General features: G+C 40.9%; 2 protein-coding genes across 13 annotated transcripts in view; one reads left to right on the forward strand and one right to left on the reverse strand.

The window, feature by feature from the left end:
* Window positions 1-1,016: 1,016 nt before the first annotated feature.
* On the reverse strand, window positions 1,017-10,794 carry pdk4 (pyruvate dehydrogenase kinase, isozyme 4). 2 transcript variants are annotated; one of them, XM_035182237.2, is made up of 11 exons: window positions 10,443-10,794; window positions 9,357-9,498; window positions 7,455-7,526; window positions 6,314-6,498; window positions 5,803-5,892; window positions 5,426-5,503; window positions 4,311-4,387; window positions 4,121-4,219; window positions 3,796-3,909; window positions 3,285-3,398; window positions 1,017-2,993 (listed from the first exon to the last, which is right to left on the reverse strand). In XM_035182237.2, the coding sequence occupies exons 1-11, from the start codon at window positions 10,558-10,560 to the stop codon at window positions 2,850-2,852; spliced, it is 1,233 nt and encodes a 410-aa protein (XP_035038128.1). In that variant the 5' UTR covers window positions 10,561-10,794; the 3' UTR covers window positions 1,017-2,849. The 2 variants fall into 2 exon arrangements, with proteins under 2 accessions (XP_035038128.1, XP_035038127.1); XM_035182236.2 differs by having other exon boundaries at window positions 10,425-10,794.
* A 1,203-nt stretch (window positions 10,795-11,997) lies between these two features.
* LOC118125305 (cytoplasmic dynein 1 intermediate chain 1) overlaps window positions 11,998-19,519 on the forward strand; it is a 56,405-nt gene continuing 48,883 nt past the window's right edge. The window contains exons 1-7 of one of the 11 annotated variants that reach the window (XM_035183767.2): window positions 11,998-12,309; window positions 13,555-13,688; window positions 13,960-14,074; window positions 15,541-15,681; window positions 16,809-16,854; window positions 18,239-18,298; window positions 18,622-18,737. In XM_035183767.2, the coding sequence (XP_035039658.2) occupies window positions 13,569-13,688; window positions 13,960-14,074; window positions 15,541-15,681; window positions 16,809-16,854; window positions 18,239-18,298; window positions 18,622-18,737 (598 nt within the window). In that variant the 5' untranslated portion in view covers window positions 11,998-12,309; window positions 13,555-13,568. Of the gene's footprint in view, window positions 12,310-13,554; window positions 13,689-13,959; window positions 14,075-15,540; window positions 15,682-16,065; window positions 16,072-16,808; window positions 16,855-18,238; window positions 18,299-18,621; window positions 18,738-19,519 lie in introns of all 11 variants that reach the window. The other 10 variants (XM_035183768.2, XM_035183771.2, XM_035183773.2 and 7 more) reach the window with 10 other exon arrangements.

Below are 19,519 nucleotides of genomic sequence, written 5' to 3' on the forward strand. Positions count from 1 at the left end.
CATTTGTACTCTCAAGATAACGTGTTTACAAGGCAATAAAGGGTTTAGTGAGATCACTGAGACCTTGACCTTTGACCAATAAAATCCAATCACTTCATCCTTGAGTTGTACTGGATATTTAGTTTATAGAAATTCCCTCAAGGCATTCTTGACATATTGCGTTAACAAGACCAAAGACGTGCCAAATTTGAAAGGATTCTCTCAAGACGTTCCTCAGATAATGCATTCACAAGGCAAACTAGGGATTTGTAAGGTTACAATGGCCTTGGCCTTTGACCACTAAATTCCTATCACTTAATCAGCGAGTCCACCTGAATATTTGTACCAAATTTGAAGAAATTCAATCAAGGTATTCTTTAGATATTGTGTTCACAAGCTTGGTATAGACGGCCAGACAACCTAAAAACATAATGCCTCTGTCCACTGGCTGCCACTGACACTGGGGCATAAAAAAAAAAAACCTTTCTCACAACGTTAAAGTAAGAAAGAAAGTGAAAGAAAAATCTCTTTGTCCAGATCTGTGCCACAATTTAATGAGTTCTTTCTTGGCCAATGTCCCTTCCTTCCAACAAGTTTCGGGAAAATCCGTTCAGTGGTTTTTGTGTAATCCTGCTGACAAATGAACATTTGGACAGAGGTGAAAACATAACCTCCTTGGCAGGGGAAGAGGAGGGGGTTCCTTCTTTATTCGACACTGACACGGCAGTGTTACTTTTTATACTTTTTATTCTGCTGCCTTTCAGACTGAGCCTAAATAATGCTGTCCTTGTGTTGCTGTCATGCCGATACAACCTCAGTGAGCTGGAAAAGAAAGAGACAGAAGCAGAATAGAGCACAACATGTGGCCACACTAATGAAGGGGCAAAACAGAGCAGGACGGCCTGTTCTCATCCCCCAATGGCAGCCGGCCACGAAAAGCCAACGGCCTGTGTCAGCGACGGTGGCAGACAAACAGAGCAAAGTTTCCTAAAACAATCTGGGGAGGGAGAAGAGTGAGCGGAGGACACGCCACACGGTGCCGTTTACGTAACCCACTGGAAACTCTTTAATTTCTACAGCTCGCACTTCTGTGACACTCATGAATCCTGACATCTTTCATGTTGCATAAATCAAACAGAGAAGAAAATACAGTCAACACACAGACAATTAACTCTAAATGCTGAAAAACAACAAAGTACACGTCTGAAATAAAACAGGAGCAACCACAATGGACAAACTGCCGATTTTTATTTTCTACATTCACTGGTCCTTTTAGTGATGAAACCTTAAATTCCATCACCGTAAGTGAGAGTTAAAAATACTTAAATTTGAAAACATTACATTCTCAAAGAAACGATTAAAATTAACTATGCAAAGGCTAAACTGAGAAATGCTTATGACTGGTACGTATTAGAGAAACAAACTGTGACATTCTTCAATCTACTCATGCATCAACTGCTCATCCTCTGAGAGTTGAGTGAAATACTTGTTACAGATAACTCAATACAGCTTCAATTTAACCTGGTCTGAGAATCAGTCCGTGTTCCTATAGGTCTCTGCTACACTGAATTCATTTAAATACAGATAACATGCCGCACTAATCTGAGCACGACAGCGTACAGTGCGTCCTATGACAGTTTTCTGTAGTGCAACATTTAGCATTGAAACCCTCTGACGTGCAGCAAATCACTTAAATATACAAAATGAGCGTCATTAAAAAAAACACTTGGGCCAATATCATCAAATTACCAAGATTCCCTGTGTTATTCTAGAAAGTTACTCTTGGAGACATTGAAGATTTTCCTGTGTTTTGGTTCCGACAGTGATTAACACATCAGTTTCCACGCAGGAAACTCATGTGAAAATTCAACTATTCCCATTTCACCTACTCATATCAACTTTAAATATGCTGCTATTCTTTGTTTTGACAAGTCTCCTTTTCTCTGTGTGACTCAACCATCCATGCGTTTTTTTCAATATTTACAATAATTTAACTTTTTAAAATGGCCTTGCATGGGTCCAAGGCTAAGGCACCTGTGTTTATGTTTCTATCGAACAAGCTAATACTTTGACTTTGAGTTTAAGGTCAAAGTGATCAAAGCAAAAATAATGTCAAGCCTCATCACATCACAGCACACGTAACAGATTCTATGTATTTCTCTTATTGTGTTTCTGGACTGCTCCTCTTGTGTAAGAGCTGAAGATGAAATGCAGAAGTTGTTGTTGTGAGAAAAGGACTGACACGGCCACAGGAGGAGCAGACTTCGCTCTCTTTGTCTGTACGCTGGACTTTCATTAACGCGATTAACTGGGCTTTGTCAAGGCACTGATGCACATTTAACCTACAGCGAAAACACAACTTAACCCAGTAATCTACATTGACCCAAGAACTGTACCAGTCTAAAGAGTGTGAACATGAACAAAAGGACATCAACACCAACAGCTAACCTGCTTTTTTCAACACAGTGAATACTTGTTATTATGGCTAAAAACAAAACAAAACAAAGTGTAGTAAGTGAAGCAAAAGCAGATTAATACTTGACTTGTTCCTTCAGCATTAGAGTTGCCTGTAATTGTCATATAATGGGGTTTAATGTGGCGAGCTTTAGCTGGGTTAAATTGTCTGGGGGCTGAGAGAAATAGCTCAGCTCAGGTATTTCACTGCATTTATCTGATTCTTGGGAAATGTTCTCCTTGTAGGGTTCGGAAAGGAATCCAGATTTCATGTGCACAGGTCCACGTCCAGCAGCTCGCTCACAGCCCTCGATGCTTTCTTTCACCTAAAGTACAAGTTTATCCACTTCTTCATTTAACTATTCATACGTCCATACTTTTCTTTACTGTCTTTACTTTCGTCCCGCAGTCCGCCATCACCAAGTCCTCTCGTGCTTGCCCAGTTTCCTTGGCTCCTTGCTGGGCATGCACCAGTCATCGGCCTCTATGCTGGTCTGGTAGTGCCGTAAGGCCGACTTGTTAAAAACAGGAAGTCTCTCCACCGACTCTGAGGACAAGGCCTGGTGATGCAGAACAGAAGTGATGATTATCATTCAATCTGGATAATTATCACACCCGTTTGCATGAATGAGAGTCTCATCTTAGATTTTTTTTTGATGGGACTTTCTCCAAAGTTCTGTGCTTGATTAAATCTGCTTTTCTTTTCTTGATTAAATTATTTTTCACTTAGTTACTCTCCATCAGCCACCACTCAATCAATCCAGTTTGTGTAGTTAACAATACGTTCTTATGTGAACTTTGGCTTTAAGTAATTCTTGACATTGTGTGTGTGGAGGCTACGATGTTCTCACCTTTAAGTATATGACAGCTGATGTGCCGTAGCCCTCCATAGAGTACAGCTGCAGGTCTCCCTGGAAATACTTGGCATACAGGCGGGAGATGGGCAGACCATAACCAAAACCAGCCTGGAGGAAAAATAACAGGGTTGCAGTATTTTTAGGGATTAGCATATAAAAGACCAGCTGCTAGAGACTAATTCACACTTTCCCCTTTCACAATACTGATCCCCATACCTGTACTTTACACTTTGGTCAATACAGAATGCAGATCTGATACTAATGCATAAAACAAATTCATAGAAAGTACTGTAAACTCATCTGTAATATCTCTCAGTTGTGTAAAGTTGTTAAAATTACATTTTATCATTCGAACTCTGATTTGGCTCAGATTTGTGGCTTTTGTCGGCGAGTTCCGACATTTGTCAGCAAGTGGAAAATCAGGCAAAAACCATGTAGTGTGAAACTAGGCTTAGATAATCATCAACGCTGACGACTGAACAATGTGCAACAGGCTCAGTCTCACCAGAGGTGCGTTACGAGAGTTGTCTTCATGGACGGGACTGGGAGCCGTGGAGTACATGTAGCTGAAGAGATGTTCAATCTTCCTCAGCGGAACTCCGCCTCCTCTGTCTGACATCTAAAAATAAAGAGGACAACGATCCGCTTTGTGTGTCAAGTCATCACAACTGGTTTTATTTACAGTACATAATGGGCCTGCATACGGGGGAGGTGAAGGCAGAAGAATTTGTGTAGAGAATGGAACTACAACATGAAGTACTTTAATCAGAGGAATGTTTTGTACAGTACAGAAATCCAGCTCTGTTCTAACTCCCTGTGTCCTCACCGACCTTGATAGTGAGGTCCTCAGCACCCAGTGAAACCCGTACTTTGATCCGTGGCAACGTGGGACTCATCTCGTGGGTCTCGACTGTGGCTCTCATGGCGTTCTGGTAGAAAACATGGATTACAAAATAAGTCAGCAGACACGCGGTGGAAAAGTAGCGCAGGTCTAGTTTTCAGGTTTGTTTGTCACTTTACCTTGAAGAGCTCAAACAGCATGTGGTAGAGATGGGACGGCACGTAGACAATGTGCAGAGGCTGGCCAGGGTTTTCAGCTGTGAACCATTTCATTATTATAATTACTATTATCATAAGAATACAATGACACTTTTATCGGTTAATGTGCTAAAACTAAACCTTTAGAAAACTAGCAAATAGATGTTTTACATAAGTACATATTGGCTCGGCTTATCAGCTGAAAAACAAAGAACAAAGTGTAATGAAAAGCATCAGAGTGGCAATGCACAACCACTCTGCTCACTGTATAAACTCCAAAAAGACAACGCTAACTCTTTCATATTCTGATTTCATTATGTCATCTTTAATACCATAAGATAAAAAATGACATAGTCTATATAAATAAGCTGTACATCATGTCTCTAGTTTTACTTTGAGTAAAACTTTTAGAGTAAAACTAGAGACAACCCTAAAGTTAATGCATTACTACACTAAAGAACATCATTTATAAAAAATGTAGCTTCAAAATGATGTCATTATCCTACATATAATTATAAATCATTATCCAATTATTATAAGTATTTAGTCCAATAGGAAGCAGAGATACCTCGAAAAATGCATTTAGCCCGATTTTGCAAGATCCACTGAAATCTCTCTTGCTCAAGTATTTGCAGAGATAACTTGGAAAAAGTGTTTTTTCCAGACCATATATTTGTTGACCTTGACCTTTATATTCAGTGAAAATCCGTCCACAGGCTTTTAAGTTATTAGGAGAACACCCTGCTTCTGGCTATGCTGGCACACAGGGTACATATATGTAAACATGTTTAAATATATAGTGTGCAATTACAGCTGCAGGGTAAGCATGACCAAATCCTTCAATCTCTTTCTGTTTTGGTCGCTTTCTCTGCGCTATAACCTGTGAGGGTCGAGGAATGTCTAATGCTGATGCTGGCTCTTGGCAGGAACGACTGACGGAAAACAGACCCAGCAGGCCTCAGTTTAAACAACACTCATTCATCTCAGAGAGTTCAGTTGAATTCTAGCAGAGCACCAGTGAATATTTCCTCTCACACGGATCCTTAGAGCAGAGAACCGAGAAGGATTCAACAAACACACGGATAAAAAAAACATACCGTTGATTTCTTTGACCTCCATATCAGGCGAGGTCAAGTAATACTGCTCGCACAGCATCTTTGAAGTCTCATAGGCATCTGCAGAGGGACACAGAGCAAACTGTGGTCACATTACAGCCTGGAAAATTCTATAACTCGTGGTGAACGGGAAATAAATCAAGGAGACGTTCAGTTTTCTGCCTTTTAGTGAAGCAGTTAACACATTTACAGACACAAGACTATAACAGCCACATACATCATAATAACCACTTACTCTAAAGACATTAGATAATACTGGAAAAGGGTCAAAGAGTCATGAATCTGCACGAACAGTTAGGGATGGAAAGGAGATAAGAAATACAGTGTGTGTGTGTGTGTGTGTGAGAAAGATGACTCACCTTTTACTACCTCCACGACATCACAGGTGGGGTCGATGCTGCCGATATGTTTGGGATGGGCCGGGTTCACACTGCCGTTGAAGATTAATGCTAAACAGCAGAACAAAAGACACACATTCAAAAAAACAACCAACACAACAAATAGACGCAATGCAGAGCCAACTTTTCTACAAGGTGCATACAAAGCAAAGTGGGGACTTTGCATAGGGGAATATTAACAGTAGTTGACATAATTGACTAAATCTCCTCTTCTCTTGGCAGCAATGTCAGATGCATTTGGTGCAAAAGCATTGCTGCAGGCGGAGTGTTGATGTTGATGTCTTTTATACATCAACTCTTAAACTAATTGGTTAAACCTAATTAGTAATACGATTTAAATTAAACGGCGACACAAACTGTAACAGAGTCCCTTCTGTTTTCACCACGCTGTAATTTAATGACGCGATCTGTGAGTGTTGGCAACTGTATTGATTAACTCACAGTCAATCACCAAGTGCTATACAGTACTGACTGTGCTGGTTTATGAGCATGCGTATGGAGATGCGGCTCATGTAGAAGCGGTCCAGGAAGTACTGGACGTTCTGGTTGGTGACGGGGTCCACACCGAACGCCTCCTTGTACTCCACCACACCCTGGGCCATGGTGGGCACCACGTTGTTGTGCCGGTTCCGGATGTGCACCAAGGTCTGTGTGAAGCTGAGGGCAAAGAGGATGATGGTGATGATGGACATGTGATTATCGACGTGCAAGGCATTGAGCACACACGTCTGCTAAACATAGCTCAATGTTGTACATTTACAGACCAAGAACACAGGAGAGGAAACCCTTATTCAGCAATGATTTCTGTCCAGTTAGGGCACAGTCACACAAACAGTACGTGAATGAAGCAGTTCGCTTGAACCCGTTCGCTTCCAAATTGTGGGAGGGGGCTTAGGATAAAACCTTTGCTTCCTGTGGTGAAGCAAATCTGCTGCGTGGCTTTGCGTGAAGTTCAACTTTGATGAACTTTGACCCTCGACATTTGTGTATGTATGTGAGACTTCAGACTACAACTTACTAAGTCCTTTTCATCAAGGATTTTGTATTGCAACAATAGATTTCAACACTAATATCAGCCAACATGCACACACAAGCCCACCAAGAATGTACCAATATCCAGCGTCTTGCATTTGAATCAAAGCTGATCCCAGCAATTTGATAACTGACTCGTGATACTTTGCATGAAACTATTTATCTAATTATTATCTACTGTTTACTCTGATCTTGGACAATCTGGAATGTCAAAGCAGCCAAACAGACACATTTGTACAGGCAAATGTTCCACTTATACCAATACTTGAATCAACTGTTTTCAGATCAAGTTTAAACAAATGGCACCAGATGCAAAAAAGTCTACACCCTGGAAGTAAATATTGACATACAGGCATTAGAATGATGAATTACTCTTAAATCAACCTTAACCATATAATTGGATGCATGGTTCCTCTTTGTGTTGAAACATGTTGGACTTTGCAGAAACTGCGCAGCTTTAATTAATGTGTGGGTGGCCTTCAGCTGCTTTACAACAAGGTGTGTGAACGGGACAGATGTGTGTGAACGGGACAGCTGTTTTCATAACAGACAGTATGATATAGGAAGTGTCCTTAACTTACTTTGTCAGGACGCTCTTATCATCTGGATCTTTCTCCAAAAAGTCGACAAGCTCCAGCAAGCTCTGTGAATACCTGGTGGGCACACAGAAATACACTGAAACACTCTGTGGTTTATGGACTGAAGATCTGAATGAGAAAAAGCTCCAAACAAATATATAGGGATTTCAATGATCAGAAACTTTAATATCACACTGACTTCCTTTGATTTACTAGACTAGAACAACTGTATAATTAGAGCATAAAGCATTTTCACGTGCTTCAAGACCCAGTCCCCCCCTTTGGTTCATCGTAGGTTGTAGCTCACTGAGTCACGCTCTCGCCTGTGAAACTGGGTGAAAGGTGAACAGCAGTGTGGCTTTGCTTTCACGCTGCTGAGTGTGTCCCTCAGCTGACCTTCAGCTCTCAGTTTTGTATCAAGGCCCGGCCATGCAAGGTAACACGTACATCTTGTCACGGACTATTATGAGACTTCTATTCTCGGGAGTTTTCCAGGGAAACATCTCAGTGTCACCACTCTTTCTCCTCTCCTCTCGTGAACAACATCAACAAGAGAGAGATCGAGTCTTTGGCAGGAAATGAAGAAATGTAAATACTTTAGTGGTGGAGGACTAACACAGACACTACTCTGGCTCATGAAAAGAGAATGATCTGGGTTAAAATACCCAGTAACACAGCTCCATTTTTTGGCTTTTGAGAAAAGCTGTTGAGCTCTTCAAACAAATAGACTGCATTACTAAACAACCCTCACTTATACTTTGCTTTTTCAGGGCTTCTGCAGGTTTAAACAAGTTAAATTTAAGACTTTTTTAAAATTAATACATTTTTAGATCTATGTCAAGTACTGAGTCCAACAGAGCTAGCATTCAATGAGCGTCAACACACTTAAGACCTAACTAAGCATTTATAATATTTTAACATATTTAAGACTTTTAAAAAGCCTAAAAATTCCGCTAAACTCCAGACTTTTAAAAACCCTGCAGAAACTCTGTTTTTTAAAAGGGGCAACTTGAAGTAAAAGAAAGGAGAGTACGGTTGAATCCAATACACAGAGAGAAACACACTCCTGTACTTGATCTTTACAGCCTTTAGATAATGTACATTCTGAACCTTGAACTGTATCTGTGTGTGTATATGTGTACTCGGGTTCGTATATGCTGGTTTAGCTCGACCTGTGTGAGGGTTGTGACCACAAACAAATACAGGTGGATCTCGGTGATGCTGGCAGACACCAAGTTGCATACATTCTTCAAAACTCGGAATCTGTGCTGTATATTCCTGTTATAATGTAAGATGTAAAACGTACACATAGTTGTATTATAAGTTACACAGGCCTATTAAATAAAAAAAGTAATGGGAATATCAAATAGGGACCAGTAGAGTGGCCGGTTCATCAGCCTTATCTTACAATAATAACAAAACAAGATCATAAAGCACGTTCAGTGGCATTGAGCTTGTGAGTGCACAGAGGGCAGGTGGGTGAGGGAGGAGGAGAGAGTGACCTCACACAACCCCAGACAACATCAACAGCCACGCGTTCATCCCATCAGATAAGTAGGTGACACGCTGAGGTCACCAAAGCTGAGGGAGACGAATGCATACAGAGCGAATGCACAGTCTGGAACCCAGACACTGGTTTATCAGGACCTTTCCTGTGCTGAAACATGGACCAGTCCCTGTAAGACCTTGTGTAACCTGGTAACTTTGAAAATAAATGACATCAGACGCACAGCGGGACTCCCTCGCTCTACAGTTGGTGCCCTTAAGTTCCTCGCCCTTCATTTGACTCTGCCGCTGTAACAGTTGTCTGTCAACTGAGATTGAGGGATTCCCAGACTTTAGAGAGTCTGACTGTGGCACAACAGATTAAATAGAAAGAGGTGCGGCGCAGGCTTGTGACCCTACCAGCTGGTGAGGAGCTTAAGGGATGGAGTGCCGAGGAGCTTGTCTGGGAGGAAATCAATTTCCTTCATGATGTTGGCCAGTCGGACGGGAAGCTCCTGGCGCAGGAACACGAAGGAGGTCTTCTCGCATGCATTGGCCGAGCCTTTGGTCACATGAGGGACAGAGGCAGGGGGGGGAAACAAAATAGCCTTAGCAAGCATTCAACTCTGACCTCAATGTGTCAACAAGGACACTAAAATAAACACAGCAAGGTCATGAAAGCATTGACATCAGAAGAATTAAAGGGGTTGGGCTTTGCAGGAATCTGTTGTGCGAAGTGGTGGACATATCTACATTTTTGATATTTTTGCTGATATAGCAGTAACATGAGAGGTTGCTTGTGTAAAATGCATGAATCAGCGTGAGTTTGAGCGGTTGATCAAAAATTCAAGGTTAAATTTCAACTTCCGTATGCGTCTACAAGATCTGAGAAACATCTCCACACTCCATGAACATGTATCTTGTCTGGTTGTCTGTCATTGACCTGTGTAGTGCGCGGTCAGCTGTCACCACACACACAAAGAAAATAAGGTCAGTTGTGCAACAGCCACGTGAGGGTGCGGAGGGGGGGGAAGACAACACTGCTTTCAGACATGCACTGAACTCTGAGTAAACTCCTGACATTCTCCAGAGCCGAGGCTGAAGTTGGACTAGATTATCCCAGAGAGGCTAAATATTCATTAAAACACTGTTTCGGATTTGTGAAACCTTTATTCTATTTGTGAAAATGGTATAAAGGGAGATTTCACTGTTGTTGTTTTTTTCGCAAATAGACCACATTGGACCAGGTCTCTGTTTAAAAAGCACTTCACTTATACTTATACTAATCTGAATAAGATCATCCCAGAGACCTCCGGAAGATATCCGCAAAATTGGGTCCGGACTGGATGCATTTACCACATACACAATCTAACAAGCGTTTACATCAACTCAGAAATGTACAGAGAGATCTAACAACTCCGGATAATGTCCAACTGAGCCCATGGGAGAACACAGCAGGAGATCGTCCGGAGGGCGATATTCACTTACCCTGATAAGTTTGCTTACCGAAGTCCAGGAACTGCTTCATGGACAGGGGCGAAGGGGAGAACTTGGAGAACTTCTCCACTTGCTTCGGAATTCCAGCCACGGAGGCGTTTTTCAGCAGAAACTGAGCAAACTTCATTTTGTCCTCCGCTTCCTCTGCTTGTGACTGTGACTCAGTTCTTTGTGCAGCTCCAGTTTCGGCGCAGTTTTAAAGCCAAAGTTCGTCGTCACGCACAGAAACACTTTGAACAAACATCTTGACGTGAAGTTAGTGTCTCTCCTCCTCCTCTCATGCTGCCAACTTGTTGCGTGTCCTCCGATCACAACTTTACATCAAGCCGCTATGTCTCTGTTTGTGTCTCTGGACGAGGGGAAGGAGGAGTAAGGGGAGTCAATTGCAGCCAATGAGCGGGGAGATTGGCCTGGCTGTGGGCGGGTCAGAGTCCTCGCTCACTCTTGTTGGTTCCGGACCACGTTGGAAAACAACTGAATGGTTTGTTACAGCGCCCCCTACAGACAGACTTCCGCAAATGCACATATTTGAATATTGGGTCCTTGAATTTATCTCTTTCACCAAAACCATGAATAAGGAAAATGCAATGGAATTAATCCACTATATAAAATAATATGATTTAGAAAACAAGCCCAAGCCCTTTTATTTATTTATTTGTATTTATGAATCATTTCAATATTTTAGTGTCATGGCTATTTTGTCTCTTGCTTATTTCTCTGTACAGCTTCACATTATTTGTTGGATAGTATCTTCATTTAAGTGTCATATTCTTTGTACATTAGAAAACTGTGCAATAATAATATTAAAGGTCCCATGTCTGGAGTTGTTAAGTCGTAGCAGCGTTCGTGTGCTTTGAAATATGAATGTCGAAAGAACATGGACACTGTAGAAATGTGTTGTATATATACGTGTTTAGATTGTTTAAACTACACATTAATACCTTTGTCCTATATTTAATAGCAAAGTAAATGTGACAGGCTTTTACATAGTTTAAAATATATCAAAAAAACACATCTTTAAGCTAATATTATTGATTTTAGAACTAATATTTAGGACTCAAATTATGTTCATCACTTTATAAATATTACTAACTCCTTTATCTACTTACTGCCATTTTGTGTTAGTATTACTTTCTCTGTCTCATGTAACATGATTATTTTATCTAATTTCTCGTGTCTATTGACATTTACTATTAAGCAATGTTTTTAATTACTCGGTATACACTTTATATTTGTATTCAATTTACAATATATGTATACTTTTATATTTTAAGAGTGAATTTGGATTTTTATTCACTGTATTCTATTCGATTCTATATTGTTCTGTCACTGTGATCTTGGAACAAGCTAGAACAATAATTTTCTTCGGGATTTATAAAGTGTCATCTTATCTTATTTTATATTACCTTAACTTATTTCGTATCATCTCATCTTATCTTATCTTATCTTATCTTATCTTATCTTATCTTAGTTATGGGGACTCCAGCTGCACTTCCTCTAACGCCCAGAAGATGGCAGCGTTGCAGCACCTATGAGTGGTCCTCAGTATGAGGAAGAGGAGCATGAGGAGGAGGAGGAGGAGGAGGAGGAGGAGACCAAACCCCTCCTCTCCTCCTCATCAGCATCCTCCTGCTCCTCCTCGGGATGTATCGGTGTGCTGCTGCACCTGTCTCCTCCGCTGTCTGGTCGTTAGTCGCTGAGATGCTGTGATTTTTATCCGCCGTCATCATCAGCCACGCGGGGAAGGTAGAGCCGACCTGTGCGGAGGATCCAGTGTGGAGGTCTGTAGCCGGAGGATGTGGTGATTCCTTCTGTTGCATCAGTGAGACAGCATCTTTACACGGGTGACACATCATTATCAGCCCGAGTGGACCAGGTAGGAGACGTTCACAGCCCGGTTCACTGTTATTACTGAAATTCAATATCACCTGTCTATTGTCAGGTAACGTTCTTTGTTACAGTGTTTATAACGAGGCCTTGAACGCAACGCTGCATATAGAAACGCTGTCTAATGTTTAGCTAACGTTAGCTTGTTATTTGTAGCTAGCTAACATCACTCACTTAAAGGTTTGTTTGTCTTCCTGTGTGGATATTTATCAACGTAACGTGTGTATGTGTCTGTCCCTTCATTACTTTAATATTAGAGGACACAACATCTTTCAAACCTTTTGTTGTTGTCCTTTATATTTGTTCCAAATAGCTTTTGTAGACGTTTTTTAAACCTCCAGCTTTCAAATGTGCTATTTGTATATATGTGTGATCATGTGACACTGGCCTAATATCCAGCAATTACTCTGCTATTAATAGGTACCCAACCTATTTAGACTTATTTAGACCTCCTGATTCAAGAGACCAATCATAAGGCCATAATCTGTATATTTTCCTACTGGGTATAATGGCACCCAAGTGCTTTTGAAGTGTCACCAGTGTTTTAATGCACAAAACCGGTTCGGGGAGGTCTTTGAGAAGTGGCTTCCTAAATATAGCCCCCATACTCTGGAAAATGAGGAATAAGATGAGACGAGCTAAAATAAGATCAAGTGAGTTAGAGCAGAATTCATCTCGAAGGAAAATGCTTGGACCAGGTCTTGCTTCAAAGTTACAATAACAAAGAAAACCTTCATATAATAGTATCAAAAAATAAGTGATCTATCTAAATATCAGGTGCATTGAGGAGTAAGAGTGGACCCCTGCCTAAATATATAACAATACAGGTAATATAAGTTACAAAAATATAAATATGAAAGATTATACTAAAGCTAGGTTAAAGCCGGAATAGAAAAGGTATTATTGGAAATGACACATGAGAAGTATGTATATCACATTATTACAAAATATAACTAATAATGTAGAAGTGTCACTCTTATATACAAATACATTTCAGTTCAGTAGGACCTAGTATTGACGGCTGTTTCATCAATATCGAGTCGTTATTGGTTGCTGATCCTAGGTTATGGATCTACTCTGTACGGATGTTTAGCGGCCACACCCAGTGGGTTCTCTGAAGAATCCCTTGGGCCCACTGGATGAGCCGATACTCCTCCAATGCCACGTCCTGTTAAAATGAAACCAAAGATTATATTGTGACTGTCCCACTCCTGTTCAATCCTCTCGCTTGAAGCCCCCCAGGACACCATGTCGGACAAAAGTGACCTAAAAGCCGAGCTCGAGCGCAAGAAGCAGCGCCTCGCCCAAATCAGGGAGGAAAAAAAGAGAAAGGAGGAGGAGAGGAAGAAGAAAGAGGTAAGGAAGAAAGTGAGTACATTCCCACGACTGCCACTCATACTGTCTCACCCTCTAGTGTGTGCTGTTTGTGTGTTGGATTGCCGTGACACATACATGGCCGAGGGTGTGTGTGTCCATGCGTGCATACAAACATCCATATGTGTGCATAAGGTTAGTGTTAGAGGTTTTAATTGAAATGTGCATTCGCATGTTTTCACTCACTCTTCAACTCATGATGGCTGAGCTGTGACTGTGTAATTCAAGGTGTATAAACTTACATTGGTCTCTGTGTCCTGTGCAGGCTGAGAGCCAGCAGAAGGCAGAGGTGACCCCAGAGGATTCAGACTTGGATCGTAAGCGCAGGGAGACTGAGGCCCTCCTACAGAGCATCGGTATATCGCCAGAGCCTCCACTAGGTACATGATACTCCTATGCACTGAACAATAAATCAATCCTCCTCTTGTGATTATGATGGGTTTAATAAACAACAACACCTAAGCTGCTTTCAGACATGGACTGAAGTCTGGACAGTTTCCTGAAATCTTCTGGAAGGGTTGTATGTGAGAACGCTAATGTCTAAGTCAATTGCTCTGGACACAACTTTTCCTGCCAGCCCCTGAGTAAAATGCCCTGAAAACAAGTGAGCCCATGTGAGAATACAGCAGGAAAAGATCAGAAAAATCCACACGGAGCAGGTGGGTGTGGTGACGACAATTTTAACACACATCAGACGCAAAACTGGAAGAATTTATGTATCTCAGGACTGAAAAGAGGAGGCATACATGTAGACAGACAGAGATGTCAACTGGGAAAGACAATAAGATTAAAGAGCGTTTGATGATAAGGGCTGACGCCGGTGTTAACAAAAACAATGTAATTCCCTCAGCAGTATTTAAACATCATGTCCTGCCTCCTGCATTCTCCACCTGGGCGCCACCTCTCACCGGAACTATTCTGGACAGTTTCCTGTTGTTGTGAACACATCTGACCCTGCTGCATTCTTCACATGTTAAAGGCAAACTCATGCAATGTCCAGACCCAATAATCGAGTTAATGTCTGAAAACAGCTCTAGAGCAATACCTACGCTGATGGTTCAAAAATTGCACAATTACTTTATTAATTACAACCAAAAAGCTTCTGAAAAACAGTTTAAAGATCAGACTGTAAATACACATAAAATCATATTGCAGACAGGAGGCACACAGCATCTTGCTGTATGCATCATACGGTTAAAATGATCTGTCCCGTTCTGCCTTAATGAAATTATCAGAAAACTAAAGATGTCATCATCTCTGTTTTCACAAATCTCATTTATATAGAAATTCTGCTTTTATTTAATTCATATATTTTTTTTATTTTTACAAAAATATTTACTGTGTTAGTATTAGTTTCTTTTTTATTTTAAGTTGATTTAATTATTTGTTGTAGATAATGTGATTGGACTGCGTTGAACATTTTTCATTACAACTTTGATTTGTCATTTTTTTAGCAACCTCCTCTTTATCGTACTTTTCTGTTCCACTGTATACATTGAGTGTTTTATATGTCGTAATGAGGTATTTGAACATAAATGCTGTTTCAATGTGTGCTGCTCAAAAACGTCTACCCTGCATATTTCAGTTCCTCTAAACATTTGGAAGCACTGTTCTCTAGTGGTGTGACATTGTAACAACACCCTCAACACCTCAGCGTTGACTATTGCAGAATCGACCTGATAGAAGTTATTAATAATTTAACTTTAAACAGAGCTGATAAATAATAAACACAAAACCAACAATGCATTTGATGCCCTTCCCCCCCTCTCCTTTCTTTTAAACATTTATTATATTTGTCCATCATTTCTTTTACTTTGTTGCTTCCCATCCCATTTTGTTTCAACAGTCCATTCTTTGCAGCCTTTAATGTTAGACTCATGTTGCTTTCATTATTTAGTCCCGACCCCTGTGTCCCCCTCAAAATCATTGAGCACGCCCAGCGAGACGGGGAGCCAGGACTCAGCTGATGGAGGCGCGGCCGGCAGGTAGGTCAAAATCTTGGTGCATGAGTTTCATCCATCTCCATTCCGCAAATTAGTAAATAAGATTAATATACAATATAGTAAAATAAGTTGTTTTTTGGGGTCTGGATTAAGATTTTATTTTTATTTACAAAGTCAGGAAAGATATTTGGAAAATCTCCTGCTTTATTTTGTAAAAAAGCAAAACAATCCACACATAGATTTAAATAAAATAAGACATTTTGAAACTGTATTATAGGATTTGCTCTTTCTCTTATACCAGGCTTTGAGAGGTTATCAATAAACAGTATGAAATTGTGGCCTAAATATGATGATGAAACTAAATAGGTTTTTGTCTGTGAATTTTTCACGTATATATTCTGTCTCTTTACTTGTCATGTGCACAACAGGTTTAGGTAAGAACGAGTGTCACTGTTAGTTGTGGTGCATCGTTTGCTTTTGAATGTGGTTTCTGTCATTTGTCGTGACACCCAGTGTTTTGATGACCGCTGTGCAGTTTTCTGCCTCTCATAGCTCGTCCTGAGAAATTCGCAGTGTGTCTCAGCTGTAGATATTCTTGCAAAGTAGATGTTGGAACGAAAATACTGACAAAGGCAAATTACAGTTTCCAGGTACTTCCAAGTAAGCAACACTGTCAGAAAGCAGCCTCTGTGGGCCAGTTATTGGAGTATGTTGAGCTGAAATGTAAGCTTCTTCCTTTCAGTCACTGCACCGTAGGTTTCTTCCACAGTGCTTACAACACACTCATAACACAGCAGACTATTTATCTTCAGGTTCTGTTCATGGCCGCTTTGGCGAATTAAACCTGCCGCAGAGAAGAGAGTGGTCATCAAGCACTTGCCATTTGCTTTTGAATGATTCGCTGACTGTATATGTCAATGTGTGAGGGAGTGGTGCCCTCAGGGGTCATTAGTGATGTGTTGTTCTGGTATGACCATGGGTGGAATTGGGGATGAAGAGAGTTCCCAGCAAAAATAAGATCTGGCACGTGAGAGTTTTTGTTTCTTTTAGCTTTCATCAATTCGATTTTTACAAATTGGACAGATTTTTCCCCCCCAAATCCACCCTGGACGATGGCATGCCCTTTTGAGCTCCTCCATTTGTGGCTGTGTATGTGTGTGTGTGTCCCTTCTTAGGTCAGGGTTCTCTAAAAACAAGTCCCAAGCACTGATCGCAAGGTAAGCCTTTTCATGTCAAACCCAGGAATCCCCCCTCCCCTGCTTTTCCCTGGCTGAGGCCATCCTCGTGTGAACACAACAGCACCCAAGTGTTGGCAGTGGTCACCCCGATGTGCCTCCATCATGATTTACAAGTTTAAATCGGTGCAGGGCATCTCTAACTTCCATTTCTCCTGTCTCCGCTGGTGACTTCCTGTCCTGAAACCTTTGCTGTCTCCCTTAATACCAGCTCCAAATGTCCCTGTTCACATTAATGGAGCCACAGAGGTGATTGCAGCTGCCACAGAGTTGACAATCAGCTGCTTAAAGTGTCATCTCTGTTAGTGTAAAACACTCTTTTCTGTCAGGCTAAAGAAACGCCTTTCCACTCTCACCTGCTATTGTGTGGCGCGAGTGGAAGGCCTAATGGTTGTGTTCACCGGCTCTAAAACACAAAAAGTGAAGTGGGGTTGTGTCATCCTCTGACAAGTGGTAGATTACAACCATCTTGACATAAAATCCAGTGACATAAAATCCAGTTTCAGTTGCTTTTGAAATTCACTGTAAGTAAATAAATCCTACCTCCCCAATATAATGAAATAAGCTGCACTGCTGAACGACCTCGCTCATCAAATGAATGGACTCACACAAAACTCATCGATCACGCATGGCATGCGTATTGTCATCTGTGCCGAGAAGGCTGAACCTTCACATACTGATTTATTTTGATTATCATATGCTGAAGGTTACATGTGTGATATATGTTCAGCTTTGGGAGTGAGATGTAAAATCATGGATTTTCATGTATTACTTGGCACAATTTTGCACATCAAACACCAAGACACTAAATATAATCTAGCATGTGTGAATATGAGTAAAAAATAGATACAATTTCACTCATATTTTTTAGTTCTTAGAATAAATAGATATTCCTGCTTTTAATTAAGTAATTTGATCATCATTCAGCTTTTCCAATGGCACGATTTAAACGATTTTGACATTCTCCCACACAACAACGTATTTTCTTTTGTCCATAAATATGTGGGTATTTCCAAATTATCATAAATTCCTGGCAGAAGATCAAGAAATCTATAACCAGAGGTCAGTAGAGATCTAGAATAAATAGAAAAACATTGATGTATAAGGAAATCTCCCTAATGTACAGCCCTCCCATGCGATATCCACCTAAATAAACATTTTCCATGTACAGTGCCATCTTTGCATGAAGTTCAATGGGAATTCACATTTTTAGATAAGTGGTGTGTGGGTGATCATGTGTGTGTGCATGCTCATGGTAACATATGTTTTGGTAATATGTGCTATTGGTGTGTGTGTGTGTGTTAGACAATGTGTAACGTTTGTAAACATGCATGTCCTCTCTTGCCCCCTCTGTTGGTGACATCAGGACGCTGCAGTGGGACACAGACCCCTCTGTGCTGCAGCTGCAGGCGGATTCTGAGCTCGGGTACATCCTCCTCCTGTCCTCCTACATCCTGGCAAAAATGACACTGCAACACCTATATTCAATAGAACATTGATTTGAATTTATTTGTACATGTAAAGGACAAATGTAAATGTGAATAGATTTAAAACACAAAACCTTACGAACCACGTATGCGACACAATGCTCTGGAAATTGAACACGTTGTTACGACAGACATTAGTCTACACATTGTTTAGAGTTGTAAACCTTGCACAAATGAAAATGCACTGTAGTTTCAAAAGGACAACTTGAGTTTAAGCTCAGTGTGGCCCTGCTAATGATGACATCTTGTTTCTGTTACCCAGACGGAGGATGCAGAAGCTGGGGGCCTCCAAGATCACACAGGTAGACTTCCTTCCCAAAGAGATGGTCTCTTACAGCAAAGAGACGCAGACGCCGCTCGCCGCCCACCTGTCTGAAGGTGAATATTTTGCGTGTGTGCGTATGGGAATGAGTGACTTTCGAAAACATTCTTCTGACGCGAAGGTTATGAGAGGCAACAGAGGGTTTCACGTTGCAGTGATCGTCGTGGTTGTGCGGTTGAATTTGATACCCCGTCGGTTTGCTAGTTCACGGCCCACAAACCTGGAATTATTTAAAGATCTTACAGAGAGAGAAAGTAAGAGGGAGAGCGAGAGCGTAGTCGACAAGTGTCCGCCTGTCAGTTTATGTGTCTTCAATCACAGAACATCTTGCTTTTGACTCCTGCTCACAAGTGGAAACAGGCTGACAGATGAAAGTCCCCCAAAGTGATTTTTGATGGATGCTGCAGAATCACTGTCTGTTTGTGTGTGAAATATCTACACGCAGAAGTATATACTGTATTTATCTCCTCCACAGATGTTGGGTTTTCATCCGTATCTGTTTGTTTGTTAATTGTCAGCAGGTTTTACGTGAAAAGCACTGAACCGACTTGTACCGAATTCAGTGGAGGGATGGAGCATGGGTCAGGAGGGTGGGTGGTGGCCATCAAGGTAAAGGGGACGATCAAGACAAATTTAAGTCAATATCCTCAACATTGAGAGATAAGGTCATATCTAAAGCAAAATGTTGTCACTTTTATAGAAAAATATGTATCGAAAAAAATAAGGAAATATTTACGATTATGTACAATTTGGGGCAAAAAACACGACAGGGCTTCTTATTTCTTTTCTTTATTTTCCCTTTTATTTCCCTATGATAAGAGTGTAACAGATATGTGTA

This window comes from Hippoglossus stenolepis, chromosome 17 (genome assembly GCF_022539355.2).
Source record: "Hippoglossus stenolepis isolate QCI-W04-F060 chromosome 17, HSTE1.2, whole genome shotgun sequence".
NCBI lineage: Eukaryota > Metazoa > Chordata > Actinopteri > Pleuronectiformes > Pleuronectidae > Hippoglossus > Hippoglossus stenolepis.